We start from the raw sequence: 18109 nt of genomic DNA, 5'->3' as shown, positions 1-18109 counted from the left end.
ATTAATTAACGATTAATTAATTATTTTAATATCATAAATGTAATTATGGATTTGAGTCATATTAAAATTCACCTCTCTCATAATCATAGTTTAAACATGAATCTAATCTTATTTATATTAATTTCAGCCTATAGTTTTATATGAATCTCATACATATAATTATATTTGAATCTCATTAACACACACATATAATAATATAAAGTTCAATTTTGAATCTCATTCAAAATTAACTTTATATTATAATGTATCCATATACATTATATTAATTGCATCTCATACAATTGATTTATATTCCCTTATTTAATTTGAACGCTTCAAATTAATTCAAAACTAAATGATTTTTGTTTTATCCTTAGTGAGCTAACAAGGAGATCTAATAGATCTACAGATTAGAAGCTCTAATGATACGAGATTGATTAGCTAAACTTTTAAATTAAATTAATCAACATTCATTAACTACAGGTAACTCCACTAAAGGCTCCATGGATATAACCAATCAATAGTAAGTCAATCTTTCATGAAGTTCCCGTAATTACAACTTGGTAAAATTACCGTTTTACCCATCTAATGAACAATCGGTTTATAGTCTAACTATAAACTAAATCGCTCTCAGGCCAGGGTGAGACCTCATTGTTGAAGATCCAAAATTAGCCCTTAAAGAAGCAATTCATCTACTTATCCTAAAGACGAAAATGAGTGAATGTCATCTTGTGTAGCTATGTTCCCAACTCCTTAATTGGACAAATCCCTAAATTGGTATGTATTTTGAGTCTGCGAAACTGGTCACTCTCACCGATACAAATCAAAGAACTACCCTTACAGAGAGAAGTTCATAACTTAGTCAGGATTAAGGTCGAGTTACTTATGGTCATACTATGAAATATTAATCTCTTCAATTAACAGTGATATAAAGAGACTAATCATTTTGCGGTTCGGTCTTATACAAACTTTTTGTATAGTATACCCCCACTCGCATGTCTCTACACAATTTGTATATCTACCACATATTGTTCAAGTTACATACAATAACCTTGGATCTTAGTTTATTGGATTGAGTTATGTACAAATAAAATCTCTTTATTTTATTAATTAAAAATTCATTTACACAATATTACAAACTACGAGATCTACAATTTCTAATCCCAATAGATTAGTAATAGACACATCTCTAGATCATAAAAGTAGAAAGTCTATTAGTAATAAACAAAAAAAGAATTGTTTGTTAGTGATAGAGGTTTATCAATAATAAAATATTTAAATGGGAGAAATTATTTTAAATGACAAAACTATTTAAAATATTTTCAAATATAACAAAGTGTCTATCAATTATTGACGATAGTAGTCTATCAGTGTCTATTACGATAGATAGTGACATTTTAATACATTTGTAATTTGGTTCATTTTACTATATTTGAAAACAACCCTTTAAATAATCTATTAGTGAATGCTCTATTGATGATAAAAATCTATTACTGATTGACTATATGAATGGTATTATATGTAATACACCAAAATTTTTTGAAAGTTATCATATTTGTAAATTATAATTTGTGTGATATATTAATTTTATTGTTATTATTATTATTATTATTATTATTATTATTATTATTATTATTATTATTATATCATGTTTATTTCCATAAAAAAACGTTTATTATGGCGATGATTATTATTATTATTATTATATCATGTTTATTTCCATAAAAAACGTTTATTATGGCGATGATTATTATTATTATTATTATTATTATTATTATTATTATATCATGTTTATTTCCATAAAAACGTTTATTATGGCGATTACTAAATGTCATTAATACATTTGTTTTAACAAGGTCAAGTAACAGATTTTTATTAACATCATATATACATATGTATAATTTTCTTGATGAGCGATTAAGGACTACAAAATTATCAATAAAGGTTGTGTAACAATTTTCAATATCATGATATCCCAAAATTGTAGTAGTGGTTTTTTTTTTCTTTTTTCTTTTTTTTATACAATTAATAAAGGAAGAATCGACAACGAACTTCATAATTTATAGTACACTCGAATGTCAATTGAGTTATACTTGATTTAGTGATTGTTTAATTTTTTTCATCTTCATGTGTTTCTCTCTATGCATTTAAGCAAAAAATTACATGATAAACTTAATTGTTGTTTTGATAGCATTTTGGGAGAATAATAATTTTCTTTGGTAGTTTTATTTAAGTTAATTTTAAATGGAACTCAAGCCGAATTGTCCACAAGTAGCTAACAAAGAATCTAAATTGTTTATTAACTTGATTTTATATATTAAAAAAAATCGTATCTCCTAATTGGGATATGCAATTGCATCTATTCGCACCGAAAAATATGACATCGAGTTGAGCCTGTATTATGTTGATTTGATGATGTGGTTCAATCTCTAATACTCGATCCTCTAATTCTGTCTCAGTTGAATGCGTATGCTTGATGCGATGTGGTTCAATCTCTAATACTTGATCCTCTATAAAGTTTAATGCGTACGCTTGACTTGGGGAAATGGAATGTGCGATGTACGGGAAAACGAAGTGTACGATGTTCTTGAAGTTGAAATCTTGGAAAAATGTTTGTATTATTGGACGACTTGAGCTTCAAATAGTGGTTCAGTCTTCAAGAATTAGATAGTTTCTAGGCTCTTGACTCCAATGAAGAAAATTCCTTTATATATGAGCTCTCAGGTTGACTTTATGGGTTTGGACTTGATTGATCCATGAATTTTACCCTTAGACCTACCTAATTAGATTTTGGGTCTTAATTGACCTTCGGGCCAAATTAAGCCTATTTTTAAATTCGATTGGATTTTAGCATATAGAAAAAAATGAGGAACAATAACATTTTTAGTAAACCAAGTGTACAACAAGTGCTCCATCTTCCTTTACTCCAAGATTGCCCTCTGGGTTCCAAAAATACCCTCAACATAAGTTAGCAGATTTAAGTCACAATGTTCCTTATTTTTCTCTTTAGTTAGATTTGAAATTTAAATTTTAATATATCTACATGATGATTCTTTAAATATCTAGTTCTTGACATTTATCAGTAGGGTTTTTTTTTTCCTTTTCTTGAAGCTTACAATGTATTTCCCTTTTTAATTTTGGTAGATTCATAAAAAAAAAAAAAAAAAAAAGTTAATTATTTAAATAGGGATAATTTTGTTTAATTACAATGTACTTACATTTGGTAGATTTTGGAAGAAGGAAATCAAATATGTTTAATTACTATGTATTTCTTTTTGTGGATTTGGTATGGGTTAAATTGTAAAATTGATTTTTTTTCCCTTCTGAATTGGGTAGATTCGGTAGGAAGGTAAATGAAATTTGCTTAATTAAATTTTTTTTTTTTAATTATTTTCCTTTATATTCTCATTTTTTTTTAACTAAATCAAATCGGCTTTATGGTAAACCAATTTTTTTTTAAAATTATTGTTCCTATATTTTAGGATTAGTTCAATTTTAAGGTTCGGGGTCTCTTCGGATTTTGCTCATTAGTATTTTGAGTTCATGAGTATGTTCGTCTTTTGCTGATTAGTATTTTCTATTTATAGAATTCAATTTGTTATATTTACAATTTTGAAATTTTTTTGCTATTTTTTCAAATGAATTTTTAATTTTTGTTATTTTTCTGATTAGCCCCCTTAATATTTAATTGACCAAAATAATTAATTTGATCCACTGGTAAAAAAAAAAAAAAAAGAAGCACATAACATAATCGGGATTCGCCAATTTATTTCTTCAATTTCAACTTGTTATTAGTCTAAAATTTCTCTAAGATTTACTTTCATCACCCTAAGTATAATTAAAATGGCTAAGATATATGCGATCCACAAAAAATTTAGAGGTTCTAATTCTCTTACTCTACTTGTTGAACTCAAAATAATAATAATAAATAAATAAATAAAAAAGAAGGAAATATTTACTTTCATATTAGATTTTTCTCAAACTTCTGAAGGTTAAAATGACTAGTTCAATACTGAAACAATCCAAATAACAAACCAATAATGGTTTATTGCATTTCAACTTCTTTTTTAACTTTGGTTTCATGGCAGTTTTGACAACAGTTGTTATGGTGTTAATAAATTGAAATTGAAATTTGGCAAAGACAAATTACTTTATTCAGATGCATCAAAATGAGATTTGCAATTAAGACTAAGAAGTCTCAAATAAATTCACATTACAAAATTACATCCATCCATCCTAAAAAGAGAAGATGATGGTTAAATAAATGGCCAAAGTAATTTACATTCTTCTGATTTTACAATTTACCTGTTCATGATCAATATACTTCACCGATCGATCCCTTCGATCCTGTCTTCGACCTCAGAGTACAACTGTCGCAATTTTTCGATATTTTCCTCTGATGTTTCCCAATATCCACGCCCGTTTGCCTCCAAGAATGTTTGCACCAACTTCCTGAACGAGTTTGGATTGGTTTTCATCAGCCTGTTCAGCATCTCCTCATCTTGGATGAACGTTGTGTTAGCTTCTTCGTAAACCCAGTTGTCGACTTGGCCAGAAGTTGCACTCCATCCAACCGTATTGGTTAGCCTCTTCTCGATTTCTCGGACACCCTCATAACCGCTCGACATCATTCCCTCGTACCACTTGGGATTCAATAACTTGGTTCTTGCATCGAGTCTCACCGTCTCAGCGAGCGTGCGAACCTGTATGTTCAAAAAGATTAATTTACAACTAAATGTGATACGTTTATATGAGTGAGCTGAGAACGTTGATGAAGATTTCTCACTTGAGCATTAGCTGTAGTGGTATCAGCAATGTAGGCATTAGGCTTCTTGCCATCCTTTCTCAAACCTTGAACCAAATTAGTTGGATCAGAATCAAAGTAATGGCTGACATCAGTCAGTGAGATCTCGGATGAGTCGAGGTTTTGGAATGTGGCATCAGCCGTGCTCAGGGCCATTTCGAAAACTTTTCTCTTCTCCATCATGCCAGCTCCAGGAGCATCACAGTCAAAAGCAAAGGACTTCCTACTCAGATACATGTCTTGGAGTTGCTTCTCATCATTCCATGAAGAATTCTCAACAGCAAGATTTATGTTGGATGAGTAAGATCCAGATGCATTTGAGAAAACTCGAGTTGCAGCTTCTCGAACCCCGATACCAAGGGTTTGAGCTTGTTCCACTGCATGTTTCCTGACAAAGTTCAGCTCCTCAGGCTCATCCAATTCCGCAACCATCTTCACTGCTCGATCCAAGAGGTTCATCTGCATAACAAATTATAAAGCTTGTGTATAAAACAAGAAATCAGAAAGCTTCATATTGTAAATTACTGAGAAATGTAGGATTATCCACCTGATTGATGAACAGATCCCTAAAAACACCCGAACAGTTGACGACAACATCGATCCTAGGCCTTCCGAGCTCTTCAAGACTCACAGGTTCTACCCGGTTGACACGACCAAAAGTATCAGCAATGGGCATTACACCGATCATCCACAGAACCTGAGCCAAGGATTCACCATAGGTCTTAATATTATCAGTTCCCCACAATACAAGTGCAATTGTCTCGGGATATTTTCCTCCATTTTCAATCTTTTGCCTCTCTATCAACCTTTCCACCACCACTTTTGCACTTTGCATTGCTGCTGTTGTAGGAATAGCTTGTGGATCAAGGGCATGAATGTTCTTTCCAGTCGGTAAAACCTTTGGATTCCTAATTGGGTCACCACCGGGGCCTGGCTCGACGTATTTTCCCTCCAAAGCCTGTTTCAAACTGCCCAATTCATTATCGGTAACAACAAGCTTCAAACACTCGGCCAAGAACTCAAATAGTTTCCTAAGCTTCTCCCTGTCTGCCCTGTAAAACTTGGTGTTTGACAAGTACTGAATCCATGGTTCATTTATGCCAAATCCTAAGATTGAGGTGAGCTTATCACCTACATCGACAACTTGACCCTTACTGTTGGTTGATCTTTCCACAAAGGCAGAAATGGCCCCACGTGATGCCTCGGTAATTTGTCGAAGAAGCTCAACATCCTTCAATATTCCTTTGTCATTCCCTCGGTACACATCTTCTATGTTTCTACCAACTGTGTTTGCTAGTATTGATGGAAGAGATGAAATGTCATCTTCAGGACGGTCAAGTGCAGCGATGTTAACCAATGTTGCTACTGCCTCCATGGCAGATGGTGGCTCACCAATGACATGAAGTCCACAAGGTAAAAGGCGAGATTCGATCTCCATGATCTTTGAGTATACCTTCCCGACAACAAGGTCACGGTCTTTTGCTGGGATTTCCTCTCCCTCCTCAGGTAGTTCAACATCCTTATCGAGATTACATTGTCTAGCAGTACTGACAATCGAGCTAACAATCTGTGCCCCACGACCGGTATCTTTAAGCGATTGGTACGAGGAAATAAGCTCACTCAATTGCTTAAGGCCCTTGTAAAGCCCTGCATTCTCTGCTGGGGGTGTCAAATAGCTAATGGTATTAGCATAGCTACGACGTTTAGCAACTGTAGCTTCAGACGGGTTGTTGGCTGCGTAATAGTAGACATTTGGAATGTTTCCAATCAAACTATCAGGATAACAAACATCACTCATTCCAACTTGCTTTCCAGGCATAAATTCAAGGGAACCATGAGTTCCAAAGTGAAGAACTGCATCAGCCTTAAAGATATTCTCAACATAAGAGTAATATGCTGCAAAACCATGATGGGGGCTAGCAGATTTGGAGAAGAGAAGTCTCATCGGATCACCCTCATACCCGAATGTTGGTTGAACACCGATGAAGATGTTTCCATATTGCTTTCCATATACCAGCAGATTCTCTCCATCAGAGTTTAAATTGCCAGGAGGTTTTCCCCAATTCTCTTCCAATGCTGTGGAATAAGGTGTTAATTGTTGGTATTCACGAACATTCATTTTGTAAGCAATGTTGAGATTTGGGCTGTTGAATTGCGCCTCTTTGTCATGAATAACTTCTTCAATCAAAGCTTCAGAAGTTTCGGGAAGGCCTTCAACATTATATCCGTCTTTCTTGAGGTCTTTTAAGACGGAGTAGATGGATGAGAAGACATTCAAATATGCAGCAGTTCCAACATTTCCCTTATCAGGAGGGAAACTAAAGACGGTTATAGCCAACTTCTTCTCAGCCTGCAAAAATGCCAATATTTATCATGAGATGGAGAAAATTTTCAACCATTTCCTAGCATAATATGTCCACCAAAGTGTAAAGTTACAAGCATATCAATACTAGATATAGTTACAAGCATACTTTTATTCTTTCCCGTTACAACAGCTTTCATTGTGAAAAAAATGAAAGAATACAAGAGCATAAAAAAAAAAAATCAAATCCACAAAAAGAAACCCAACTAGCGAAATGAACTTCAACTAGATAAAATGATTCCTATAGTATAATTGTAAAAGTCTTCGAAATTGAAGATTATATAGTTACAAACATAACAATATCAAGATGTTGGATTAAAGTTCGATGTTCTTGAATCCAAAAGAAACAAATATTCTAACTGCTAATTTTCGAATATGGAGGCTATTTCGATTAGTTATAGAAGTGAATACCTTAGATTTTCTCTTAAGTTCAGCCCATTTGATTGCCCTGGTGCAGAGCTGTTCAACCCTTTTGTGAAGTGCATGAGATTTCCCTACAATACATTATCGAGAATGTTCAAATTGCTCACGTCCTAGCAAATATTTGACTCTTTCATGAAAAAACCAACAAACAGAATCCATAATCTTCCAGCTATTTCGGCATCAAGAAGACTATCAGAAATGACGATCTACTTGAATTATGAATATCACTTGTATAGTGAAGAACCTTTTACATACCTGTTCGTGGGTCCCGACCTGAGAAAACGATAGGTTCCATGCCACCATCGAGCTCGGGTAGAGCCACCTGAAGTGCCACCTGAATAGGGTGCAAACCCAAGGTACTATTAAGCCATTCCTCAGTAGTTTGAAACACCAAAGGCAAAGCAACAATGTAAGGAACATCAAGCTTTGTGAGTGCTTCGACAGCCCTTGGATGGTCCTGTCTAGCAGGCCCTCCAACAAGAGCAAAGCCAGTGAGTGACACAACCGAATGCACAAATGGTTTCTTCGTCACCGGATTGACAAGATACCTCTCAACCGGTCCCGAAAAGTCAAGCCCACCAGCAAAAATAGGAATCACTTTAGCCCCTCTTGCCTCCAACTCCATGATCACAGCAACATAATGACTCTCATCACCAGTAACAATATGACTTCTCTGCAAAATGAGCCCAATAACAGGAGCATTACGATCCTTCAACTTCTCATTAGCATCTCTCCTTGTTCCATACCAATTCAAATACTCCTTCACGTCAGCATACATACAAGGAGCCAAAGGGTGCCAAATTCCAGAGTCTAAATACAAAACAGGCTCAGAATACTCTATCTTAACCCCTTTCAAAGCAGGAACATAAGACCCAGATATCATTTTCAAGAAATTTTGAAGATTATCAGGTGACCCACCAAGCCAATATTGCAAACTCAAAATATAGAGCCTAGCATCTTGAGCCTTATCACTAGGCAAATACTTCAATACCTTGGGCAATGTCCTCACAAGCTTCAACATACTATCAGCAAAACCAGCAGATTGTTTCTTCTTCTTAAACAATTGAAAAAATGGGCTCTTAGATTGCCCCAATTGTGACATACTGAATGACCCGAGTTTGTTCAACCTCATCACTTCAGGCATTGAAGGGAACACCAAAACGGCGTCTAGTCGATCCCGTTCCTTCTCAACAGCAGCTTTTACCTTCAAAGCCAACTCCTCAACGAAAATCAAAGACCCAATGAACACATTGGCATCTTCCAAGTCTTTACAGAACGTTTTGTAAGTCGATTCATCACGAAGCTCTTCAACTAAATAACCCACAACTTCAAAATTGGCGTGGATTTTGTTGCCGTTGAGAGCTTGTACGGCGGCTGTGAGTGATGATTGGTACTGAGCTTCAAGAACAACATAGACGATTTTGACCGTGGGAAGGCCGTTGGAGTTGTCTGGAACGACACGTCGAACTTCAGGACTGGTTTGAGTGAAAAGGCCATTGCCAATTGCGGCACATTTCACTTTAATGGATGATTTAGAAGAAACGCCGATATGGGTTCTTTTGGGAATGAAGGAATGAAGAAAGAAATGTTTCTGGGAGAAAGAAGATAACTGGAGCTCAGATTTTGAAGCCGCTAAAAATGGCGAGGATACTAAGGACGCCATTGATGACCTTAACAAAAAAAACCTGTAAAACAAATCGATCAATAAATCAAACCTCTGAGAAGAAGAAAAAAGGTTAACAAGGGTTTAATCTTTGGATTAAGCTTTAAAAACGAGAGATCCCACAAGGGATTTCTTCTTTTTCTTTCTCTATCATTCGAAGTTGCAGAGAAATGGGTTTGGGATTTTAATGGAGAAGAAGAAGAAGAAAAGGAAGAGAAACAGTTGTTTTGTGAAGGTAGTGGTGAGTGGAAGGGACACGTGGCGAACTGGGTCATCAGGGAATTTTGAAAGTTAAGTGTATTTTTTAGGTTTAGCTTCAATTTCAGCCATGGAAGAGAGAGAGAAGAAGACATCCATTATTATCTGAATGGGGCTTTTTTGATGGAATTTGCTGCAATCTGATTGGTGGAAATGGATTTCATCAAATTTCTAGTGCAAGTTTGAGTGGAAGGGTGGATAATGAGATAGAAAATTGGAGATTTTTTTGGTTTAAAAAAAATTGCATTAAATTCCTAATTCTTGTACAAGATTCTTTCTACTTGGGTTTGTGTCTCTAAAGAGAAAAAGGACTGATATTTCTTTGTGGCCTTTAATGGGACCAATGGAAGATAGTAGTCCTTTAGCTCTTCATGTACAAGGCTACCCTTCTTAATTCCTCACCATTCATTTCAGTTCACATTATTTATTATTATTATTATTTTTTTTACTCATTTGCTATTTTTACCCTATAAATTTGTGGTAAAAAAATTTCTCCTTTCCTTAACCAGCAGAACAAGTAGTGATTTTTTTTTTTCAATTTGAAAATAAAAGAGTTGATGAAAACATACATATATTTCATTTTTAAAAATATGTGTTTGATGGTTGATTTAAAATTTTAATTTTAATTTAAATAATTGGTTACTTATAATCAATTTAATCATATATTTATGAACCATAAAATTACTACTAACTAAATATTGTATTGAATATAAACTATTGTTACTTAATTTATGAATAATTTTTATGTTATAAATTGTGTATAACTATTATTTTATAAATATTATATAATTTATGATACACTATCTTATGCATATTTTAATTTTACAAAAGTTAGTTGAGTTATAATATAAATTTAGAGGATTTTCAAAAATAGAAAAATAAGGGAAACTATTTACACAAAATAGTAATATTTTAATCTTATTTGATAGAGACTGATTGAAGTCTATCAGTGTCTATCAGTGATAGAAATTGGTAGTAATTTATCATTGATAGACATTAATAGAAGTATATGAGTGTCTATCAGTGTTTTTTTTTTTTTTTTTTGTTATTTCTGTAAATAGTTTGATATTTTTCTATCGATGAAAATTTTCCTATAAAATGCTACATTTATTCAAGATTTTTTCTCTTTATAATTATGTATTTTAAATTTTCAAATTTAGAATCTGATTATACTTCAGTATTGAGCAATAGTTCTTTCAGTCGATTAATTTTAGCGTGACTAAAAAATTATTTTTGTCATTTCAAAGTCCTTTCCCTTTGAAATATTTGGAAATCACTCCAAAATTTGTCTTCATTTCATTTATTTATTGACATACCAAATTTATCCCTGTATTTAAGAATCTTTTTTTTTCTTTTTAGTAACTTGGTATAGTTTTAAAGCTACTTTGAAATCCAACGTACCAATTCAAATCACTTTTAAGAGTTTGAAACCAAAAATCAATATGATTATATGATACAAGATTAATTGTTGATATCTGTTTTTAAAATCATTTCTTAAACGTGAATGTTATGATGAAAATTTTTTTGGGCTAATTCTTGTCAGTGAAAGTGAGTATCGTAAAGAATGTTGAAAGAAAGACAGAAATATTATTTTGCAAAAGACAGTAATATTATTTTACAAAATATTGGAATGTTGTAAAATTGAGGAGTAGAACTAAATGACGCATGGAGAAAATATAATATAGTAATAAATAAAATAAATTAATAAAAGTAGAAAATATGAAAATTATGATTTCTCTTTTTCTTTGATTTTTCCTCCAATAATTCTTACCAATATTTTTCACCAATGTGTATTTTTCTTAAATCCACCAAATGTCACTATTTATAGGCAATTTGGCAAGTATGAGGTGGAATTACATGAACACTAAGAGTTTGTGTAGGACATATGGACAACATGCATAAATACACATGAGATTAGTGGGAGAATGGCATTTGATATTTTGAACACTAAACATGGACATCTATTTTTGTACTATAATACTCCCCTTAGATGCCCATTAAAAATATGAAATATGCCTCATAAAAACTTTACTAAGCAAAAACCTAATGGGAAAAAAATCCTAGTGAAGGAAAAATAGTACATATTTCATATAATCTAATAATTCTAAAAGAATACAATATATTTGCCCCCTCGTGGAAACATCATTTGAGATCACTGAGTCGCCGTATTTCAATGTTATGCATCAATTTTTCAAAGGTTGTGGTAGGTAATGACTTCATAAATAAGTCTGTCAGGTTATTCTTCGAACAAATTTGTTGTAGAGTGATGTCGTCATTTTCTTCAAGATCATGAGTATTGAAATATGCTTGTTTTATCTTCTTGAATATATCCTCCTTTGATTTGTACTATATATGCTATATTGTCTTCATATAATATCATTGGAAGATTTTTACTGGAAGACAAACCACATGTTCCATGAATGTGCTAAGTCATTGATCTTAGCCACAAACATGAGACTAGCCTCGTGAATTACAAGAATTCCAGCATGTTTTGAAGAAATAGCTGTTATGGTTTGTTTTGCTAATCGCCAACAGTTTCTCCACATGTGAATAAATAACCTGTGTGAGATCTAGCTTTGTGTGGATGAAATAAATATCTAGAATCTCATAACCAACTAAATTAAGATTTTATTTATTTGACTAAAATAAACTCATATCGATCATTCCTCAGAGATAACGGAGTATATGCTTTTGCATTCCAATTTCTTTTTGTTGGAGAAGAACTATATCTAGCTAATAAATTTACTAAAAATACAATATTTGGTTTTGTATTATTAGCAAGATACATAGGTTCATCAATTGCACTAAGATATGGCACTTCGGGACCAAAAATTTCTTCAATAAAATCTCGAGTTCAAAATATATCTTTTCTTTATGCCTAATGAACGAACTTTCATTAGAGTGCTTAATGGATATGTTTCGTCCATGTAGAATTTTTTCAAAAATTTTCATGTATAAGTTGATTAATGAACAAATACCCCATTTATTAAATGCTCAATTGATATATGAAATGGTAATAGATTAAAAACATGCAAGATAAAATAAAGTGCAATGGACATATGAAATGGTAATAGATTTGTGTGGTTCTCGGATCAAGTAGCCATTCTAAATCATTGTTTTAAGCCAACATATCATATATTCGAATTATGCATGCATAGCTACCCAATCGATGCGAATTAACTAATCTCTACAAGCCCGAAAATCAATTAATCAAAACCATTCAAGCGTCCTAATTCGTAATTAAGGCTGGAAAGACCGTGCCTCAACTAACCTACATATTCCTAGATGCAACTGGGTCCCCAACGGCCATAAAGAATTAGAAACACATGCATTAAGATTTAGGATTCAACTATGTTGATTAAGTGTCAGGACAGATATGTTCAAATAATCAATTTATTTTTTAAATCTAGATTAAACGTACGATGCAAAGATTCAAGACCAACCTATAAACTCATCGAATAAGTGCTACAAGGGTAAATCCAAAGTATGGACGATTACAAGGATGCGTGTGAGCTAGAATTTAACTAGCAAAGACATGTAATCATGATAGGGCGTTAATCCAACACATAAAAGCAAGTCTAAATTAAACAAGATTCAAGAAAAACATAATTATGAATTAAAGCACAAAATTGAACAGAAAACTCATCAAAATACAAGAATGTTCGATCTAAGAACTAAATGAAAAATTACCTCTTCGATTCATCAAACCAATGGGATATAATCCAAAACATGTCCATAATCCGAAAATAAAATAAAAAAAACTAACCTAAAGATATTGAAAATTGAAGGAAAAGGAAGAAGGATGAAGTTTTACTTCGACCTCCATCAGTTTGGCCTCCTAAATTCTGCATGTTTTAACCTAGGGCTAAAGGGAAGTATTTATAGGAAAAATCACAGTATTGCAACGCTGGCATTGTGCAACTTCAAAGCGTTGCAATGCTGCACATTCTGCCTTAGAGCGTCAGGCTAGCGTTGCAACCCTGTGATAGTGGCAGCTTCGTAATTTTCACTCTTTTGAAGTCCGTCAGCTCAAATCACCTCCAAATTGCTTCAAATTGTCCCGTTTGACTTTGATTTGTTGGTTTTACCTCCTTGATGCATGATACCTACATAATAAGACAACAAACATATAAAATCCATTAACGAGCCTAAATTAAGCTAAAAATAATAGCTTTTTTTAGAGCTATCAAGATCCTTCATCTCAAATTCTTTCTTAAGATATGTTATTGTTTTTTAAAGCTCTTCAGGAGTTCCAATTATATTTAGGTCATAGACATATACTGTTATAATATTAAATTCTGACTGTGATTTCTTTACACACAGACATATTAGATTATTATGATATCATTCTTTCAACAAATATCCACTCAAGCGATTGTATCATATTCGTTCTCATTGTTTCAATCCATATAGTAATCTATGTAACTTTATTGAATTCCAGGGAACTTGATTTATATGTTTCAGGTATCTTAAATCTTTCTGGGATTCTTATATAAATGTCATTATCAAGAAATCCATATAAATATATTGTGACAACATTCATAAGATGCATGTCTAGACTTTCATACACAATCAGACCAATTAAATATCTTAGTGTAATTGCATCCACTATTGGAGAATACGTCTCCTCATAATCAATACAAGGTCTTTGTAAAAAACCATGAGCAAGTACTCTTGCTTTATATCTTATGGCTTTATTATTTTCACTTCTTTTTCCAACAAATTCTTATTTATATCTCACAGGTCTGACACCTTCTGGTATTTGGACTACTGGTCTAAAAACTTGATGTTTTGAAGGAGAGTTTAATTCTACTTAGATTGTTTCTTTCCATTGAAGTCAATCTTTTCTATGATGAAATTGTTCAACATATTTTGGTTTAAGATTCTCATTTTTAGATATAATATCTGTTAAAAGGAAATTAGGGTTTAATCCTAATTATTTATTTTTTATTATTATTTTCTTTGTGGTATTTTCATTCATGTATTTTCCTTTATTAGTTTATTAATGTCTATTTATTTACCTTGTAGGAGGTTGATTATGTACTTTGGTATATTCAATAAAATACAAAATTAATATGGTATCAAAGCATTAGCTTTTATGTCATTGAACCCTAGCTGCCAAAGTACTGTTCATTCTCTATCGATTGACGAAGGTTGAACCATCACTCATTTTTTACTTGTTTTCTCTCTGCCCATATAATAGGGTTTTGCCTTCTTTCTAAAAACATGTCATTCGTGTAGATCCTTTCATAGATCTACTGCCTAAATCCATGTTCAACCCGTTTCTGCTCGGCTTTATGCACAAATTTGAATCCCTTCATAGATCCCAACTATCTTGCGTGCTTAGATCCATTCCATCTGACTTTTAGGATCTGCCATCCTCAATATTTAGGTCATCGCCTTGCACCAATTTCAGTTCTTCCTTGTCTTCGATCCACCACTACATCTACCCTGCCCATATAGCTTCGATGAGGCTCAGATAGCTCCGATGAATGGCTCAGAACCACTATCATACTTTGCCTATCCTCTGTCGTGCAGACGAAATCTTCCATCGCGCATTCTGACTACTACAGCAGGATAAGCATCCTAATCAAAGAAGGAAGAGTAAAAGGCTTGAAAGAGCGTTGGCGGTTGAGTCTGTTATGGAGGTTAAGGACCGCAACTGAAATAACTTTCAGTTCTGTTTGGAAGTTGATCATTTAAAGGAAGGAAGAAACAAAAAGGGTGGCACGAAAGTTTTACATATCTGGAGTCGGGAAGGTGAGCTCTCTAGAGTGGGAGTTCAAGTATACCATCGTGTAGTCTCTATCGTCGTGTGCCGATTATCATTTACTTCTTCTAAGCGATCGAGTAGCAGAGTCCAGCGATCGTGTAGTAGTTGGTAAGCGATCGTGTTGTAATCTGTAAGCGATCGTGTAGGAGTTTGTAAGCAATCGCGGAGTATTTTGTAAGCGATCGTCTAGTATTACTTGGCGATCGTGTAGAACTTGTAAATGATCGTTTAGCATTTGGTAAGTGATCGAGTAACAACTGTAAGCGATCGTCTAGTCTTGTTTAACTCTTATCGTTCAATGAAGAACTCATTCATCGTTTAGCTATTGTGTCGACCGGTTACGTTAATAAAAGTCCTCTTAAGGATCAGTTTCCTAACAAATTGGTATCATAGCAATCCCTGGGCAAGCATGGTTCATAAACGTTTTGAAGAGAAACTAGAGTTGCTTGACCAAGAGATTTCTGGACTCAGAGTCGAAATGCAGAAGTTGCCAATCATAGAGAAGAATTTGGCGTCGTTAGCGAAGAGCATCGAGTGATTGGGAATGCAGGTAGAGAAACATCAACAGATGCTCATTTCCTATGTTACGGAAATGGCTAAAGGCAAGGCAAAGGTGGCGGAAGAAGCGGAAGGATTGAATACTAATAATGTCTATGGAACAAATAGTTCGGTGAAAACAGCCAAGGAAGAAACGATTTGCGACCGTAGTAAATTCAAGAAAGTTAAAATGTCGATGTTTAGCGGAAGTGATTCAGACGCATGGTTATTCAGAGCAAACCGCTATTTTCAAATTCATAAGTTGACTGAATCTGAGAAGATGACAGTGGCGCTTGTGAGCTTCGACGACGCCGTATTAGACTCGTACCAGTCGAAGGAGGGCAGAGAGCCATTCAAAGATTGAGAATACTTGAAGAAAAGGATGTTAGTCCGATTTCGGTCTTTAAGAGAGGGATCGATTTATGGAATATTCTTAGCTATTAAACAAGAAACGACTGTGGAGGCATATCGAAATATGTTCGATAAGTTAGTAGTGTCGTTGCCTCATCTGTGGAATGAAGTTCTAGAGGAGACATTCATGAACGGATTGGCACCATGGATAAAGGCGGAAGTTGAATGTTGGGATCCCATTGGATTAGCGCAAATGATGTCGTTGGGATAACGTGTTAAAGATAGAGAAAATGCGCGGGTTGAAGTGGGACGAGCGCGAACATACAGAGGTAAGTTCCAAAATTCGAACTCTTCAAAACTCAATACTGAAAATGTGAGTAAATCAGTAAGCGAAAGTGAGCCGAAAGAGGGAGAGAAGATTGGAGAGTCATTTTCGATGAGGACCATCACCTTACGAGGAACATCGAATAACGATAATCGGAGAGAAATTCCGACTAGAAGATTAACAGATGCTGAATTTCAGTCGAAGAGAGAAGAAGAGCTCTGTCTCCAGTGCGATGAAAAGTACACTATTGAGCATCGGTGCAAAGAGCGGGAGTTGAGAGAACTGAGATTACTTATAGTGTAGGCGTCCAGTGAGGAATGGGAGATGTGTGAAGACGACAAAGTTAGAGAAGAGACGTTAGAACTGAATATGTTGACGCTGGCAAAGAAATTTTTGCCTATTGCTGAACTGTCTGTGAACTCAGTTGTGGGATTGACTAATCCACGAACAATGAAGATTAAAGAGGACATCAGAGGAGAATCAGTGGTGGTGTTGATAGACTGTGGTGTTACACAAAAACTTTATAACAGAAGGTTTAGTGAATCGTCTACAGTTGAATATCACAGACACGACTAATTACGGAGTAGTTTTAGGATCAGGAACTGTTGTGCGGGGAAAGGGAGTCTGCAAAAATGTGGAAATGAGGCTAGGAGATTGGAGAGTGTGTGATAGTTTTTTACCATTGGAGTTGGGGAGTGTTGACGTGATTTTAGGAATGTAGTGGTTACATTCCTTGGGAAAAATAGAGGTTGACTGACGGAACCTCACAATGACGTTTACTCATGAGGGTCAGAATATAACTTTGCAGGGGGATCCAAGTCTCACGAAGGCGAGGATCAGTCTAAAATGTATGGTGAAAACTTGGGAGATGAAGATCAGAGATTCCTAGTTGAATGCAGACTGTTAAATGGGAATGAAATAGCAGCTGAGCATGAGGAATATAAAGCAGTCGAATCAGTACCAGAGTCTCTATCAGAGTTGCTCAACCAGTTTCAAGACGTATTTGAATGGCCCGGAGAGTTTCCTCTTCATTGGAATATTGAGCATCACATTCACTTAAAGGAAGGGACCAACCCTATAAACGTTCGTTCGTACATGTATGCATATCATCAGAAGGCCGAGATGGAGAAATTAGTGGAGGAAATGCTAGACTCGGGCATCATTAGGCCGAGCACCAGTCCTTATTCTAGCCCTGTTCTACTAGTTAAAAAGAAGTATGATGGATGGAGGTTTTGTGTAGATTATCGCGCCCTCAACACTACTACTATTCCGGATAAATTTCCAATCCCTGTGGTAGAAGAACTTTTTGATGAACTACATGGAGTTGCCTTCTTTTCGAAGCTAGATTTGAAGTCTGGCTATCATCAAATTTGAATGAATCTGCGGGATGTGGAGAAGACAGCCTTCCGGACACATGAGGGGCATTATGAATTTCTGGTAATACCTGTTAGTTTAACTAATGCACCTTCTACTTTTCAAGCATTGATGAACCATATATTCAGACATTATTTGCGCCAATTTGTGTTAGTATTCTTTGATGATATATTGGTGTATAGTCGAAACTTAGAAGAACACTTGCAGCATTTAGAAATGGCATTATCAGTCTTAAGGGAGAATGAACTCTATGCTAAACA

At 34.4% G+C, this 18109-nt stretch overlaps 1 protein-coding gene across 1 annotated transcript; it reads right to left on the bottom strand.

The window, feature by feature from the left end:
• Positions 1-4110: 4110 nt before the first annotated feature.
• Positions 4111-9506, bottom strand: LOC120069752 (magnesium-chelatase subunit ChlH, chloroplastic). Its single transcript, XM_039021550.1, has 5 exons — positions 7824-9506; positions 7557-7639; positions 5331-7133; positions 4766-5242; positions 4111-4682 (listed from the first exon to the last, which is right to left on the bottom strand). Exons 1-5 carry the CDS (start codon positions 9229-9231, stop codon positions 4305-4307), a joined length of 4149 nt encoding a protein of 1382 aa, XP_038877478.1. The 5' UTR covers positions 9232-9506; the 3' UTR covers positions 4111-4304.
• Positions 9507-18109: the final 8603 nt, after the last annotated feature.

This window comes from Benincasa hispida, unplaced genomic scaffold (assembly GCF_009727055.1).
Source record: "Benincasa hispida cultivar B227 unplaced genomic scaffold, ASM972705v1 Contig579, whole genome shotgun sequence".
In the NCBI taxonomy this organism is placed as follows: domain Eukaryota; kingdom Viridiplantae; phylum Streptophyta; class Magnoliopsida; order Cucurbitales; family Cucurbitaceae; genus Benincasa; species Benincasa hispida.
Note: the sequence above shows the minus strand (reverse complement) of the source record. Positions and strands in the feature narration are given on the sequence as shown.

Coding starts and splice junctions, on each gene's coding strand:
- LOC120069752 (XM_039021550.1), bottom strand. CDS start 9,231: ATGGCGTCCTTAGTATCCTCGCCATTTTTAGCGGCTTCAAAATCTGAG. Junction 7,134..7,556: donor AACTTAAGAGAAAATCTAAG/GTATTCACTTCT, acceptor GCATTTTTGCAG/GCTGAGAAGAAGTTGGCTAT. Junction 4,683..4,765: donor CCACTACAGCTAATGCTCAA/GTGAGAAATCTT, acceptor TTGAACATACAG/GTTCGCACGCTCGCTGAGAC.